This window comes from Geotrypetes seraphini, chromosome 2, assembly GCF_902459505.1.
Source record: "Geotrypetes seraphini chromosome 2, aGeoSer1.1, whole genome shotgun sequence".
Classification (NCBI taxonomy): domain Eukaryota; kingdom Metazoa; phylum Chordata; class Amphibia; order Gymnophiona; family Dermophiidae; genus Geotrypetes; species Geotrypetes seraphini.
Genome location: NC_047085.1, coordinates 432,280,268 through 432,295,308, shown reverse-complemented (window position 1 = coordinate 432,295,308; position 15,041 = coordinate 432,280,268). Strand labels below are relative to the sequence as shown.

General features: G+C 43.3%; 1 protein-coding gene across 2 annotated transcripts in view; it reads right to left on the bottom strand.

Moving 5' to 3' along the window:
* SLC39A12 (solute carrier family 39 member 12) overlaps positions 1–15,041 on the bottom strand; it is a 79,025-nt gene that overhangs the window by 15,214 nt on the left and 48,770 nt on the right. For both annotated transcript variants that reach the window (XM_033931288.1, XM_033931289.1), the window contains exons 10-11: positions 13,460–13,523; positions 3,536–3,694 (exon numbers count right to left, since the gene is read on the bottom strand). In XM_033931288.1, coding sequence (XP_033787179.1) covers positions 3,536–3,694; positions 13,460–13,523 — 223 coding nt within the window. The remainder of the gene's footprint in view (positions 1–3,535; positions 3,695–13,459; positions 13,524–15,041) is intronic.

Here is a 15,041-nt window from a genome sequence, read left to right as displayed (position 1 = left end):
GAAGGAGAGATAGTGCTGAGTAGATGGGTGGGAATCAGATCAGAAAAGCAGGTCGTGAGTTTGGAGGAGGAAAGAAAATGTGCAGTTTCCTTTTCAGTGATTTCAAGAAAGGAAGAAAAGGTGATAGGGGCCAAAGAAAGGTTGACAGAGTAGGCTGGGGGGGGGGAAGGTGGAGGTGGCTTGGTTGAGAACTCAAGATTAATCATCTGAACCTTGTCATAGAAGTACTCAGCCACAGTGTGGGGTGAAAGTGACTTATGGGTAGAGCAAAGACAGTGCAGGAGCATTCATGTAATGTGGTGTGGGCCAAGTGTAAAATGAATAATAAAGAACTGCCATAGCAGTACAGTCCCTCACCCCATATCTTTCCATTATCCGGTCATACTGCAAACACCTGCCCCCAGTAATCACACTCTCAAACTCATGGATCACATTGCAACCCTTCCCCCCACCCCCCAGCTCTCCATCTGATATCACTTCCTGTACATGATGACTTTCCCATATTTGTCTCAATAGCAGAATATGGATTTTTCCTCCAGAAACATGTCCAAATATTTTTTAAACCTAGTTACACTAACCACTGTTAGTGCATCCTCCGTCAACAAGTTCCAGATCTTAACTATTCACTGAGTGAAAAAAATTATTTACTCCTATTTGTTTTAAAAGTATTTCCATGTAATTTCATTGACTGTGCCCTAGACTTTGTACTTTTGAGAGAAGTCAAATATCGATTCACTTTTACCTGTTATATACTACTCAGGATGTTATAGATCTCAATCATATCTTCCCTCAGCTCTCTTCTCCAAACTGAAGAGTCCTAACCTCTTTAGCCTTTCCTCATATGAGAGGAGTTCTATTCACTTTATCATTTTGGTCACTCCTCATTGAACCTATTCTAATTCTGCTATATCTTTTTTTAGATACAGCAACTAGAATTGAATACAAAACTCAAGGTGAGATCGCAACATGAGAGATACAGAGTCATTATAATATTCTTGATCTTATTTACCCTCCCTTTCCTAATAATTCCTAGCATAAGAACATAAGAATGGCCTTACTGGGTCAGACCAATGTTCCATCAAGCCCAATAGCCCGTTCTTACGGTGACCAATCCAGGTCACTAGTATCTGGCCAAAACCCAAGGAGTAGCAATATTCCATGCTACTGATGCAGTGGCTTCCCCCAAGAACTTTTCCTCCAAGAACTTGTCTTAAAACCAGCTATGCTATCTACTCGTACCACAACCTCTGGCAATGTGTTCCAGAGCTTAACTATTCCGTGAGTGAAAAATATTTCCTCCTATTGGTTTTAAAAGTATTTCCCTGCAACTTCATCGAGTGTCCCCTAGTCTGCCACACACTAAGCAAAAGATTTCAGCCTATTGCCTGGGATGAATGTTTTTAATGAGTGCTGACTTCCAAGGTAGACCCTAGTATCAGGAAACTATAATTTGGATTACTTTTTTCCAATGTGTATTTTTACAGTTTGTATTTATCCACATTAAATTTCATCTGCCATTTGGATGCCCACTCTTCCAGTCTCCTAAGGTCTTGTCTTTTAGCTGCTTTGAAAAGTTTTGTGATATCTGCAAATTTAATTATCTCATTTGTCATTCTGATTAGAGAATGGCATGGCGACAAATTTTTCCCCGTCCCCATGGGAACTCATTTTCCTGTCCCATTCTTTTCCTGTCCTTTCCCATTCCTACAAGCTCCGTCCTCATCTGCACAAGCCTCAAACATATAAAAATCATGAGTTTGAGGCCTGTGTGGTTAAGGCAGAGCTTGCAGGAATAGGGCAGGGACAGCGACATAACTCACGGGAACAGGAAGGGGAAATTGAGTTCCTGCGGGGACGGGAAAAATTTGTCCCCATGCCATTCTCTAATTCCGATTTCCAGATCATTTATAAACATATTAAATAGCACCAGTTCCCTTACAAGATCCCTATGGCCATCCATTACTCACACTTCTCCACTGAGAAAAAATGTCCATGTAATCCTACCTTCTGTTTTCTGTCCAATAACCAATTCCTAATCCACAACAGAACATTGTCTCCTGTCCCAAGACTCTTTAATTTTCTCAGGGGTCTCTCATGAAGAACTTTGTCAAATGCTTTCTGAAAATCTACTACACTTTGTAAATTATTACCTCTTTATTCATGTAATAAACAACCCGTGCACAGACTTGGTTTTTCAGTTTCCTTATTCCTAGTGGAAAGTGGGAACTCAGGCCCAGAAGGAGAAGGTGCATTTGCATTTCCTTAGGGTAGTAATTACCTTGTTATTCTCCACATGCCGTTGTTTTTCGCTTGAACCAAACTGCTTTTGATAGGGATGAGCAGCCAGAACATTTTTATTTTCTGTCATTTCCTTTTTCATTTATGAGAATTTTTGTTTGATTTGGGTTGGTTTTTGCTATTACAGGTGTACAAACCATTTTGCTATTTTGCTATTACAGTGCACACACTTTTGAAAGAGTAAACCCTCTTTGCAAAAAAATGTGACTGAGAAAAGTATGCAATGTGACTGAGAAAGTGTGTCCTGTTTGCACAGAGCATGCGCTCTTACCTGATAGTACATAAATGCATAAACCATTGCACACATGCAAATTGTGCATTCACATGGGCACTATTGGAAAACAGTGCACACTCTTTACACATAGGGGTCCTTTTACTAAGGCGCGCTAACTGATTTAGCGTGCTCTAATCGATTAAACGCGTGCTAAATCGGTTAGTGCACCTTAGTAAAAGGGACCCATAATGCACACTCTTTCAAAAGTGCGCCTTACCAGCTGAAAATGAAAAACGCACAAAAGGTTGTATTTTTTCTGCATGTTTATGTTTGTTAATGACATGGAATGGCGAGAGATACATTGTCATTCCAAACAGTCCATGCCTAGCATTAGAAGGCAAAAAGGCAAATTTACCTTCAGTATCCTGTAGAAACAAAAAACATATTACAACTTATGATAATATGAAAGTGTTTGGTAGGTGAACAGAATGTCATAGCTATACAGTATATAAAAAGTAGTAATTCCATAGTTTTAATTTAATTAGCCTCTCCTTTTACAAAAGCACAATAGCGGTTTTTAGTACTGGCTGGGGTGCTGAATGCTCTGCGCTACTCCCAACACTCATAGTGTTCCTAAGAGCGTCGGGAGCACCACAGAACTTTCAGCGCACCAGCCTGCACTAAAAACCACTATTATGCTTTTGTAAAAGCGGAGTAAATAGATTTATATATTTAATTGCATGACATGCCCTAGATCAGTGATTCTAAAACCTGTCCTGGGGGATCCGCCTGCCAGTCAGGTTTCTAAGATATCCCTATCACCTGTCACCTGCCTGTCACCTCTGTTATATGCAAATCTGCCTCGTGCATATTCATTAGGAATATCTTGCAAACCCAACTGGCTGGGGGTCTCCCAGGACAGGTTTAAGAACCACTGCCCTAGATTGATATTTCATCTGCTTTTGACTGCAACAAAACAATCTTGGAGGTCAAGTATATTTTCCTTTCCGTGGCTGCGCTTACCCATCTCATGAGGAATTTCATGACACAGCATTGCAACACTGGTTGCTATACCAGTTTCCGTTGACGATGAAAATGCTGCTCCTATGACCATGCCATCAGCAAAATTATGGAGACTGTCACCCACCAGAACCATAATTGCCAACACACTAATTCCTTTACCTGGGAAAGAAATAAAATGTATAAGAACATTGGTTTCCTTTTTATGTTAATGATTGCTTTTCTACTAAACATATTTTTCTGATTCATTTAGGGCCAGATTCTCTTAAAAGCACCTAAAGTTAGGTGTCTTTTAGGTGCCTAACTTAATTGGTAAAGTCCCCTTAATTGTTTTTTTTCAGTTATTGAACCTAATTAATTGGGCAATGGGTATATACCCGATTCTATAAAAGGTAGGTGCCTATTGCATGCCACTTAGCAGTACCTAACGCCTAAGTGGGTGTTTTTATGGGCCGAGCATAACTTAGGCACCACTAATTGTGATTTTCCATAAAACTTAGGTGCCTGAAATATAGGCCTCAGTGGCGTAGCGAGGGTGAGAGGCACCCCTCCATCACCCTCATCTCCGCCCCCGCTCCTGCCTGTCGTGCATGTCCCCCACTCCTTTCCTGAGCCTGCCTGCCATGCCCCCCCCCCTTTTCCTTTTCTTCCCCCATACCTCCAGTTGAAGTTGTTGCTTGTGGCAGTCAACAATGCACTCCTTGTGACCCCGCCGGCCCTCCCTCTGATGTCACTTCCTATGCGCAGCACCCGGAAGTGACGTCAGCGGGAGAGCCGACGGGGTCGCAAAGAGCACATTGTTGACCTCGGCAAACAACAACTTCAATTAGAGGTATGGGGGAAGGGAAGGGGGGCGCAAACGTGGAGGGGGAGAAATGGGAAGAGGCGGGGGTTGGAGAGGACGAAGGGTGCCGGCGCCCCCACTAATATGTAACCCAGGGTGGACCACCCCCACCCTCCTTACGCCACTGATAGACCTTTAAAACCCTGGCCTACATTTCCGATGCCTAAGGGCCTGTTTTACAAATCCGCATGGCAACAGCCATGAAGCCCTTTAAATCTCTATGGGCTTCGGGGCTGTTACCGCGCAGTAACCGCTAGTGCGGCTTTGTAAAACAGGCCCTAAGTTTTTACATAGGCACCATTAGGCGTGATTCTGTAAATGGCACCTAAGCATGATTGGCACATGGCTGGTGTCATTTTTCTAGGGGCCGGTTGATTTAGGCTCAGTTTACAGACTCCAGGCCTTAAGTCTTATCAGCTGCAGTTACAACTGTGGGTGATGAAAAGTGATGGAATAGGATTGTGAGGAGAGTGAATGTTTTGCTCTTTGAAAATGAAGCTGAATTTCCTTGTTGATTTTCTTAAATGTGTAGAAATTTAGATCAGCAATTGAATGGTTTACGACAGTATATGAAACATATCAAAACTTTTCAGAAGGTCAAAGATGGCTTATATCTGGAGATAGAAAATCAGTTCAGAAGAAGAGCCGTTACTGTTCCACAAATCTAGAAAAAATATACAAACACAAGTAGGATATGGCAAGAAATTCATATTTTGTACCTACTCATATATTTCAAATCATTCTTACACATTAATTTGTTTCAATGGTTCTCAACCCAGCCAGTCAGGTTTTCAGGATATCCACAATGAATATGTATGAAAGAGATCTGCATGCCCTGCCTCCATTGTATGCAAATCTATCTCATGGCTACTCATTTTGGAGAACATGAAAACCCAACTAGCTGGGAGTGTTCTGAGGAGTGCGGTGAAAACCCCTGATGTGTCGGACAATGTGCTCATCAGAAACTAGGAGTGAGTTTTGAAATTGGAATTAGGTTCTATACCAACCACATATTATGATCCTTTTTACGTGGGATCATCAAAATGTTTCCGCACTTTACTTTTTTAAACACTATTTATTAAACATCTCAAAGGCAAATTACATAACTTGTCCACATAGTCACATGACATTCTACAACATGCCCTCTTACCACTTCTCCCACCTCAACTATTCCCCGTGAAAATATAAAAGTGCAACGAGTTATTGCAACAAGTTATTTTTTTTTCTGCAAAACCTGATATTTCTGTAATATGCCCTAAATCACTGCAAATGAGGCACTTACACTATCTACTATGTGGAATGGCAGATAGAAAGCAACAGGAGAAAAGAGGAAGTTCCCATGCATTCATACACCAAAATATAGAGTTGGGACAAGGCGATGGTCTTCACAAGACTAATGGGGCCGTAGTGAAGGTAACATAATTTTTCAAGTTTACTTTTTATTTGATATGCTGCCCATTACACAGCCATCTGAGCAGTTCACAATCTAATCAGGTACTCTTAAGTATTTTCTCTATCTGTCCCGGCAGGCTCACAGTCTAACTATGATACCTGGGCGCAATGGAGGGTTTATCATTAAGTATCACAAAAACAGGTAAGAGGCTCATCGTGGAGCCATGTTTCAGTGGGGAATTGCCCGCTTCAGGAGTTGTAATATCTGTTAACACTTCTTAACGGCAGACCCACCAACGTTCATCGGGGCAGCTCCTACACGGAGCTTGAAGCGGCCCCCCCTCCAGGTCCACCGACGATCAGACCAGCTCCTGCACGGAGCTTTGCAGCTTGGCCCGCCTCTCCCATCAGGGCGTGCGAGCTTGCCTCCGGAGGAGGGAACGGTGCTTAGCTGTTTGGTGCGCCGGCTAAGGCACCTTTGCGAAGCAACTAAGCGGAGCCTAGCTAAGCTCCCTTACTCCACTGCTCCCCGCCTCCTGTAGCCGGCACATCCAAACAACGGGCGAAGGACACCACTCCGCCGCCACCTCTTCCCCCCAGCTACTTGGGGACTACTATGGAGAACTTCCACACACCTCCACAAGCTCTTCCCAACAACCTGCGCCTGATTGAGAGACCTCTACTTCTGCCCTGGAAGGCCCATGGACCAGGAAAAAATCTGATAAGTATTTGCATGACTATTCCACCTAAACCTTTAGCACGACTTTTCCACTAAAAAAAAAAAAAAAATTCTGCATGATTACTCCAGCCAATTCCTACCCATTCCCTGCATGACTTAATCTACTAGCTCCCCTCTCAAGCCTCTCAGACCACTCTATATAAGATGGCTTTCTTAACCAATTGTTTGATTTGGGCCCTCATGGTCTATTGGATCTGCTTCAAAAGCAGGTCAGTTGCTGCATTTTTTGCTATCCCTAACCCAGTACTCATAAGATCTCGCCCAGCCAACTCAGACCATCTTAGAGCTGATAATCCTTCTCTATACGAATGCTCAGAATGGGGTCCCTCCCTAATCCCAGTCATACCCACCTCACAAAAACCTAGAAGACCCTAGTGTAAAAGACAGCGGAAACTGAGAAAGATTACCTATTCTGTAACCACCGACGCTTCTTACCATCACACTCTTCAGGGTTTCTACTTAAACATACGTTCAATTAGGAATAAGTCACAGCTGGTCAAAGACTGCTAGAAGAAGCCAACCCCGATTTTGTTCTTCTAACGGAAACTTGGTTGGTCGCAGACAATGACATTATTATACGCGACTGTCTGCCCCCGAGATTTAAAATTTTATCTCTACCCAGAAAAAGAGGCAAAGGAGGAGGATTAGCCATCATCCTAAAAGAATCTTTCAAATCCACAATCCTAGCCTCAAACTCCTTAGCGGACCTCGAAATCATGTCCTGTAAACTCTGGTCAGATCAGTTAGAAGAAGCTCTAATAATCACCTTATTCTACATTCCTCCTAAGAAATGGCCAGCAGCCAAAGACATTTTCTACGAATTCCTCCTCACAAATTCTACACTAGGCCCACACAGCCTATTGGCAGGCGATCTAAACATTCACCTTGAGCAGACAGAGCAGGGTGACTCCAAAGATCTAATTTCCTTCATTTCTTCACTTGATTTCTTTGTGCCGCCTCCAGAAAAGACCTACCTAAAAGGCCACCAGCTAGATCTTGTCACTTTTTCCACCAAAGAACCAGCCAATCCCAAGATTTACTGGAAAAAAGCCATATGGATCAACTCGCTATGGTCAGACCACCGTTTATGCAGTTTCAATATCTACTGGCAAGTAAGACGCCCCCACACAAACCCAAGGTGACAAAAAGACCTTAAAAAATGGTTGCTAGCAGAGGTATGGTGAACCCAATAGAATTCTGGTCACACTATGACCTATCTTCTAGCCCAGACTCAGACTCCTTCTCGGCAGACTCCTGGACCAACATGAGTACACAAATATTAAACAAAATGGCCCCCACTAAATTAAGAAAAATAAGAAACAAGAATCTGGATGGCTGGTACGATACCGAGTTAGGAAATATGAAACGGGAGTTACGGAAACTCGAAAGACAATGGTTGAAATCAGGGGACAGTGTGGGGAGGTCAAATTGGAGACTAAAATTAAACAAATACAAAAAACTAATAATAAAGAAACGCTCTAACTTTTACGCTCAAAAAATTGGATCGCCGAACACCAATAGTAGAAATCTCTTTGAATTAGTCAACAATCTCTATGACATACAGGTCTTATCCTGTCCTACCCTTGATTCCCCACCATCTGCAGATGACCTGGCTGAATTTTTCAACAACAAAATCATCAATTTGAGATCCAAACTAGCGGGATCCTCAACCAACCTTTTGGACTACCCGGTTGCCCAACTCAAAGATGACCCTAGGGTAGACATGGCCTGGAATAACTTCACTACACCATCCTGGCAGCAATTCTCCAAACATTACGTAAAATATGTCGTTTCCTACTGCAGATTAGATTGCTGCCCCCCAAACATTATGAAAGTCGCTCCAATCTCTTTCAAAGCCAAGCTATACAACTGGCTCTCCTCTCTCTTACTAACCGGTACTTTCCCTGAGGATCTAGGCCAGATTTTGATCACCCCAATCGTAAAAAATCCTAGAGAATCTACCAAACTGACATCTAATTACAGACCAATTGCAAGCACTCCTCTATTCATCAAGCTAATGGAAGGACTGGTCAACCAGGATCTAGTATTGTATCTGGACAAATTTAGCATATTGCATGACTATCAGTCTGGTTTTTGTTCTGGATTCAGCACCGAAACTGTCATGGCATCACTTCTAGACTTCCTCCATACCTTATTCAGCCAGGGTACAAGTGCTCTTATCCTGCAACTAGACCTAAGTAGTGCCTTCGATCTAGTTGACCCTGCTATTCTGATTGCCTGTCTGGAATCGTATTAAAATGGTTTCAAGGGTTTCTGAGCAAACGGTCATATCAAGTCTGCAGTGACAATAAAATATCCTTTAGTTGGGTTAACTCTTGCGGAGACCCGCAGGGCTCTCCTCTTTCCCCCACATTGTTCAACATCTACCTTGCCTCATTGGGGAACCTACTACATAGGTTTAATTTTTTATCTATGCTGACGATATCACCATTGTTATTCCCCTTACTTCTCTGACCTCCGAGATAAAGATTCATCTATCATCCATTCTAAATGAAATCGAACAAATTCAAATTGAAGCTCAACACCGACAAAACTAAATTTTTCCTGGCAAGCCCTAATGACAAAATCAAAGACTCCTTGATCTCCCTGAATGGTCAGGACTTCCCTATTGACCACTCCATTAAAATCCTGGGAGTCACCCTGGACCACCACCTCACTCTAAATGCACACACAGACTTACTAGTTAAAAAATGCTTTTCGGTTCTATGGAAACTCAGAACCATCAGAAAATACTTTGATGCACCATCCTTCCGCTTACTGGTTCAATCATCCATCCTGAGTTTGCTCGATTATTGCAATATTATTTACTTGGGTTCCTTCAAAAAAACCATTCTAAGACTCAGAGTTATTCAAAATTCGGCAGTTCGACTGATCTTTAGGCTGAAAAAATGGGAACACATAAGCCCCTACTATCAAAGACTCAATTGGCTGCCCCTAGAGGCGTGAATCCTGTTTAAGTTCGCTTGCCTATGTTATAAATCAATATTTGGTCTGGCTCCCACTTCAATCTGGCAAATTACCTTAGGCCCACACGAAGAATTCATCTGTTCACCTATCCGACAATAAAAGCCTGCCACTACAAAAGATTCTTGGACAGAACTCTTGCCTTCCAGGCAGGCAAATGAAACGACTGGCTTAGTAACGATTTTGCGCACTCTTCATCCTACTTCAATTTTAGAAAATTATTAAAAACAAGTCTGTTCAATCGATTTGTTAACTAAGAATATACTCACCACTTCTTATTCAATCCTGTAACCCTATGAACCTTTTAGCCTTCATATTCTTTATTATGTAAAATTGTATTGCTGACTTTGATTGTAACCTCTTCGCTGATTGTCCAGCGCCTCTTGCTGTAAACTGCCTCGAACTTATATGGCTTTGGCGGTATATAAGAATAAAATTATTATTATTATATACAAACAGCAAACCACTGCCACAGTTGAAAAACACTATTTCCTCTTGTATTCTGCATTCATTTTTTGTGTCTTTTCTGCTCTGAATCCTAAGTGATACAAATATACCTCTTTGATTCTACTAAAGAAGGTACCCAGCCAGATGGACACAGATTTTTTTTTTTTAAATTAGAACTCTTAAACCTGTTAATTTATATGGAGCCAGATTTTTTGTAAAGCATTTTCATAGGATTCGAGGTCTCACATCTCGAAACCTGCTTGCTTTGCTTACTCAGTTCAGATGTTTAAGCAGGTTTGGATCTAATTTGACCTGGTCACCTCATTCGCTGAGCATTTGTTTTGCTCACTTTTGAAAACAAAGCTCAGCCTGTAGTAGGATTATTGCTACGAAAAAAATATCAGAAATATCTGAAGCTTATTTAACAAGATTATGCTGACTAGCTGAGGAAAGTACACAGGCAGCATAAGAGTCTGGAAAACTCATGTGATGAACAAGCTGCTTCTGACTTTGAACAAATCCATTCTAGCTCTGTGAAATAGACTGAAGCCAGCTTGTACATTTAAAACTATGGCCCTCTTTTACTAAGGTGTGCTAACCGATTAGTGTGGGCTAATCGCTAACACGTGCATATTAGTCTGTGGACGCATTAGTGTTTAGCAGGCACTAATCGGTTAGCGCACCTTAGTAAAAGAGGGGGTTTGTCTCATAGTGAGGGTGTCTATAGGACACTATCACGCCCCCTGCTGGAGACTCTATCACAATGTCAGAGCCACCTTAATTTCCATAGCCCCTCCCAAAGGGAAAGTGACACAGGAGAGGTGGAGTCACTAAAACAGCTGCTGGGAAGTATAAAAGGCAGGGCCAGAGCTGGGTTAAGGGGCCCAGAAAAGGAAAGAGTGATCACCAGTATGTTTTAACAACATGTGTCTAGCGATTCTTGGCTAAGGTAAGCCAATCTTTTTCCTATTGAACACTTGGAAGCCCTGTTAGAGGTCTGGCTGAAAATCAGACCTTGTACACTAAGACCTGAAGATGAGACTCCACCCAGAGCATGAGCAGAGCTGCCTCCTGTGCCACCAAAGCGCTCTTGGTGCCCCCCTGATGATTGACATAAGCCACCATCGTAGCATTGTCCGAAAGCACCCTGACTGACTTACCCAGCAGAAAGGACTGGAAGGCTAACAGCACTAGCCGGATGGCTCTGGTCTCCAAGACATTGATCGACCAGGAAGCCTCTCCGTGGACCAAGTGCCCTGAGCTCAGTGACTGAGACACTGAGCCCCCCAACTGAGACTGGCATCCGTGAGCAGCACCGTCCACTACGGCTGGTCCAGACCTGCCCCTTGTATAAGATGGGAGGTCTAGAGCCACCACCGAAGACTGCAACGAGCCAAACCCCAAAGAGGAACAGGATGATTCAGACTATGCCTCTGAGGCGACCACCTCTGAAGAAGAGCATACTGAAGAGGACGCATATGGGCAAGAGCCCACCGTACCACATCAAGAGAAGCTGCCATTGACCCTAAGACTCGGGGGAAATCCTGCGCCCGAGGACACAGGGACGCCATAAGCAGGTGAATCTGAGATTGCAATTTGCATACCCGGGCCTCTGGGATGAAGACCTTCCCCAAGGAGGTGTTGAACAGAACTCCTAGGTACTCCAGGTGCTGATAGGGTTCTTGGAAAGGTTGACGACCCATCCCAGCGACTGCAGGAACTCTACCACCTGAGCTCCTGGAACGACTTCACTCGAATCAACTAGTTGTCCAGATAGGGATGAATCAAAATGTCCTCTTTAAGCAATGACACCGCAATGACAATCATAATCATGGTGAACGTCTGTGGGGCCGTGGCCAGACCAATGGGAAGTGCACAGAACTGATAGTGTGGCCCCACGATCGTAAAGAGTAGGAAACGATGGGAGGCCCGAATAAGAATGTGCAAGTAGGTCTCCATCAGATGAGAGAGGTCAGAAACTCCCCCAGCTAAACTGCAAGAATCGCAGACCGCGGAGTTTCCATGCGGAAGAATGGCATATGAAGAGCCCTGTTGACCCCCTTCAAAATCTAGGATGGGCCGAAAAGTCCTTTCTTTGGCACCACAAAGTAAATCGAGTACCAACCTGTGCCCCACTCCTGTGGGAGAATCGAAACCACCGCGTGGAGATCCAACAATCTTTGATGGATCTGGCGAAAGGCCTACTGCTTCCGCACCATCTGCGAGGGAGAAGTGAGAAAATTATCTGGCAAGGAATGGACGAACTCCAGAGCATAGCTGTTCCGAATCACCTCCAGAACCCACTGATCTGATGTGATCTCCGCCCATTGTGGACAAAAAGCTCGCAGCCGGGCTCCCACCGGAACCAAGACGAGCGCTGGCAAGGAGTCATTGGGCAGGATGGGCTGCAGGGGACCTGGCAGGGGCGCTACTCATACCCTGGTGGGCCCTCAAAAGGACTGCATGCGGTGGAAGAACCCACCTCTAGAGAACATAGGAGACTGAAAAGAGGCGGCCCCTTGACCAGGGCGGAAGCGGTGGAAATCAAGCCCACGCTCACGAGCAGCACCACCCTGAACCAGTGGCCTAGGACTATCCTCAGGCATACGAGGAACTTTAGAATCAGTTAAAGTCTGAACCAACTTGTCCAAGTCCTCACCAAACAATAAAGACTCCTTAAAAGCAAACTTAGTCAACTTAGCTTTGGACGCCATATCCGTCGACCAAGCGCAAAGCCACAAGATACGACGCGTTGACACTTCAAAAGCCAATGACTTGGCAGAAGCTCGCAAGAGGTCATAAAAGGCATCTGAAAGATAAGAAGCACCTAATTCAATTTTGGCAACTTCTTGCTTCACCAATTCCCAATCCTGTCAAGCATACGCTTGGCCCAACAAAAACTCATAAGGTACTAGCGGCGGGGTTCCCTGGCCACCGGCACCCGCTGCCGATGAGGCTCCCTCACCGCTCTGGCCTGCACAATGCTTGCACAGGCCAGCTGCAAGTACCTCACGTCTGGAGCTCCCTTTCAAAGTGTTCATTATGCTGAAAACTGCCCTATTTGCATAGCCTCAGGATTTTTTTTTTAAAACTCAGAACAGACTCGGCTCTCAAAGCTGAAAGCCTGACCAACCATGGGGGCCAGACCTCTACAAAAATGTGGGGAAGTGGAGGAAGGTGGGGGGAGGGACCCAGCACAAGACCCGCCAGGTTTAAAACCCCCGAGGTCGGACAGATCCCCAAAAAGGACCCGTCCAAGCTCCGTCTGGCACAAAAGGGGAACCCAGGAGTCCGAAACAAATTCTAACAGTTCTAAGAGGGGAGCCAAATTAGTCTTACCAACTGCTGGAGACTGAGATAGACTGGATTGCTAGGGAGGAGTTTTGATCTCAGTCTCCACCTGCTGGTCGCAGAGAGGTATAATATCCATTTGTAAGGACTATACCGGTCTAACAAGCGCTACAGAAATGTGATTTATTTATTTGATTGATCGTAAATTGTTCTATCTTTTCATGCTTACTTTTTCTGATGGCAGTATTATTATTCATTGAAAGGTCAATTGACTCGGTATCTTCAGAACTTCTCTAGAGAGAAAGAAAAATACATGGATGTGTTTTTAAAAATGTAATTAAACGCATAACTTACAGTATCATATGCTTTTTGAAAACTACAAATCAAATATAAAGTTGTCTCTTGTGAAGATTTTCAGGTTTCTGTATCACAGTTCCCCGGCATTTCTGTGAAAAACAGTGTTAACTTAACTGCAGCTATATCAACTATACTGTCACCTTATATGCAAACAATATAAAAATTATTTGGGAGTATAAAGTAAACCAAAAGATAAATATACATTAGAAAAACATTAAAGCACTTATATTCATCACAGTTTGCCATAAGGAGAGAAAAGGAGCTAGGAATAAAATAGAGATTAAAAAAACAGAAAATCAAAAAAGAAAGAATATCAATCATGTGGTAGCCTCAGTAAAATAGAAAGCAGGGTTTGGGGGGTTTGCTTCCAAGAAGATCCTCAGTTAATCATGAAATAAAAATGCATATCTTGAACCAGAATACTGAATATAGCATTTGCAATAAAAAGGAGGCTCCTAAATCTCTACTTTCTTATCTCGTTGCTAGGAAGCCTTATGCCTTTCCTGAGTGACTTTTGCAACATCAGGATAGATTCAAACTCTCAGACCCAAACATAACACTTGAGAGTAAAAATGCACAATCCCATTCAAATCCTGTTCAAAAACAAATGAAGCCAAGAGTGTTGCTCTTACATATCCTTCCACTGTGGTAGTCTATAAAATATTGATTACCAAACCAAGTCCTTCATAAAATCTCATTTGAATATTCTCATTCAATCTCTTAGGCAAAAAAATAAATCATGTTTACCGGTGGAATCACTTCTGAGGAAAAGTGGAGGAAATCCAAATGTGCACCTAACTCAGCAAAAATGGCCTAACGAGGATGCACTAAACCAGGGATCTCAAAGTCCTTCCTTGAGGGCTGCAATCCAGTCAGATTTTCAGGATTTCCCCAATGAATATGCATTGAAAGCAGTGCATGCACATAGATCTCATGCATATTCATTGGGGAAATCCTGAAAACCCGACTGGATTGCGGCCCTCAAGGAGGGACTTTGAGACCCCTGCACTAAACCATTTTGCATTAGTTTTGCTATCTGCACATGCTAAAGTGCTCAAAATTTATTTTTTATGTATTTTTGGGGCGGGGGCAGAGAATGTGCCAATCAGCCAGTGCAGTAAGGGCCAGATTCTATAAATAGCGCCTAAATTAGACTTTGCTAGATTTCCTAATTGCAGCCGCCTAGCGAAACCTAAGTTCAGGACCTGCACCTACCCCCCTCCTTTTACTAAATCACAATAGCATTTTTTAGCACAGGGAGTTAGGCAGCAAACTGTTAAAACATTTTTTTGATTGATTGAAAACCAGTGTGATCAATTAAAAAATAAAAATTAGCCCCCCCTTTTTCTAAACCACAATAGCGGTTTTTAGCGCAGGGAGCTACGCTGAATGCCCTGTACTGCTCCCGATGCTCATAGGAACTCTATGAGCGTCGGGAGCAGCACTGGGCATTC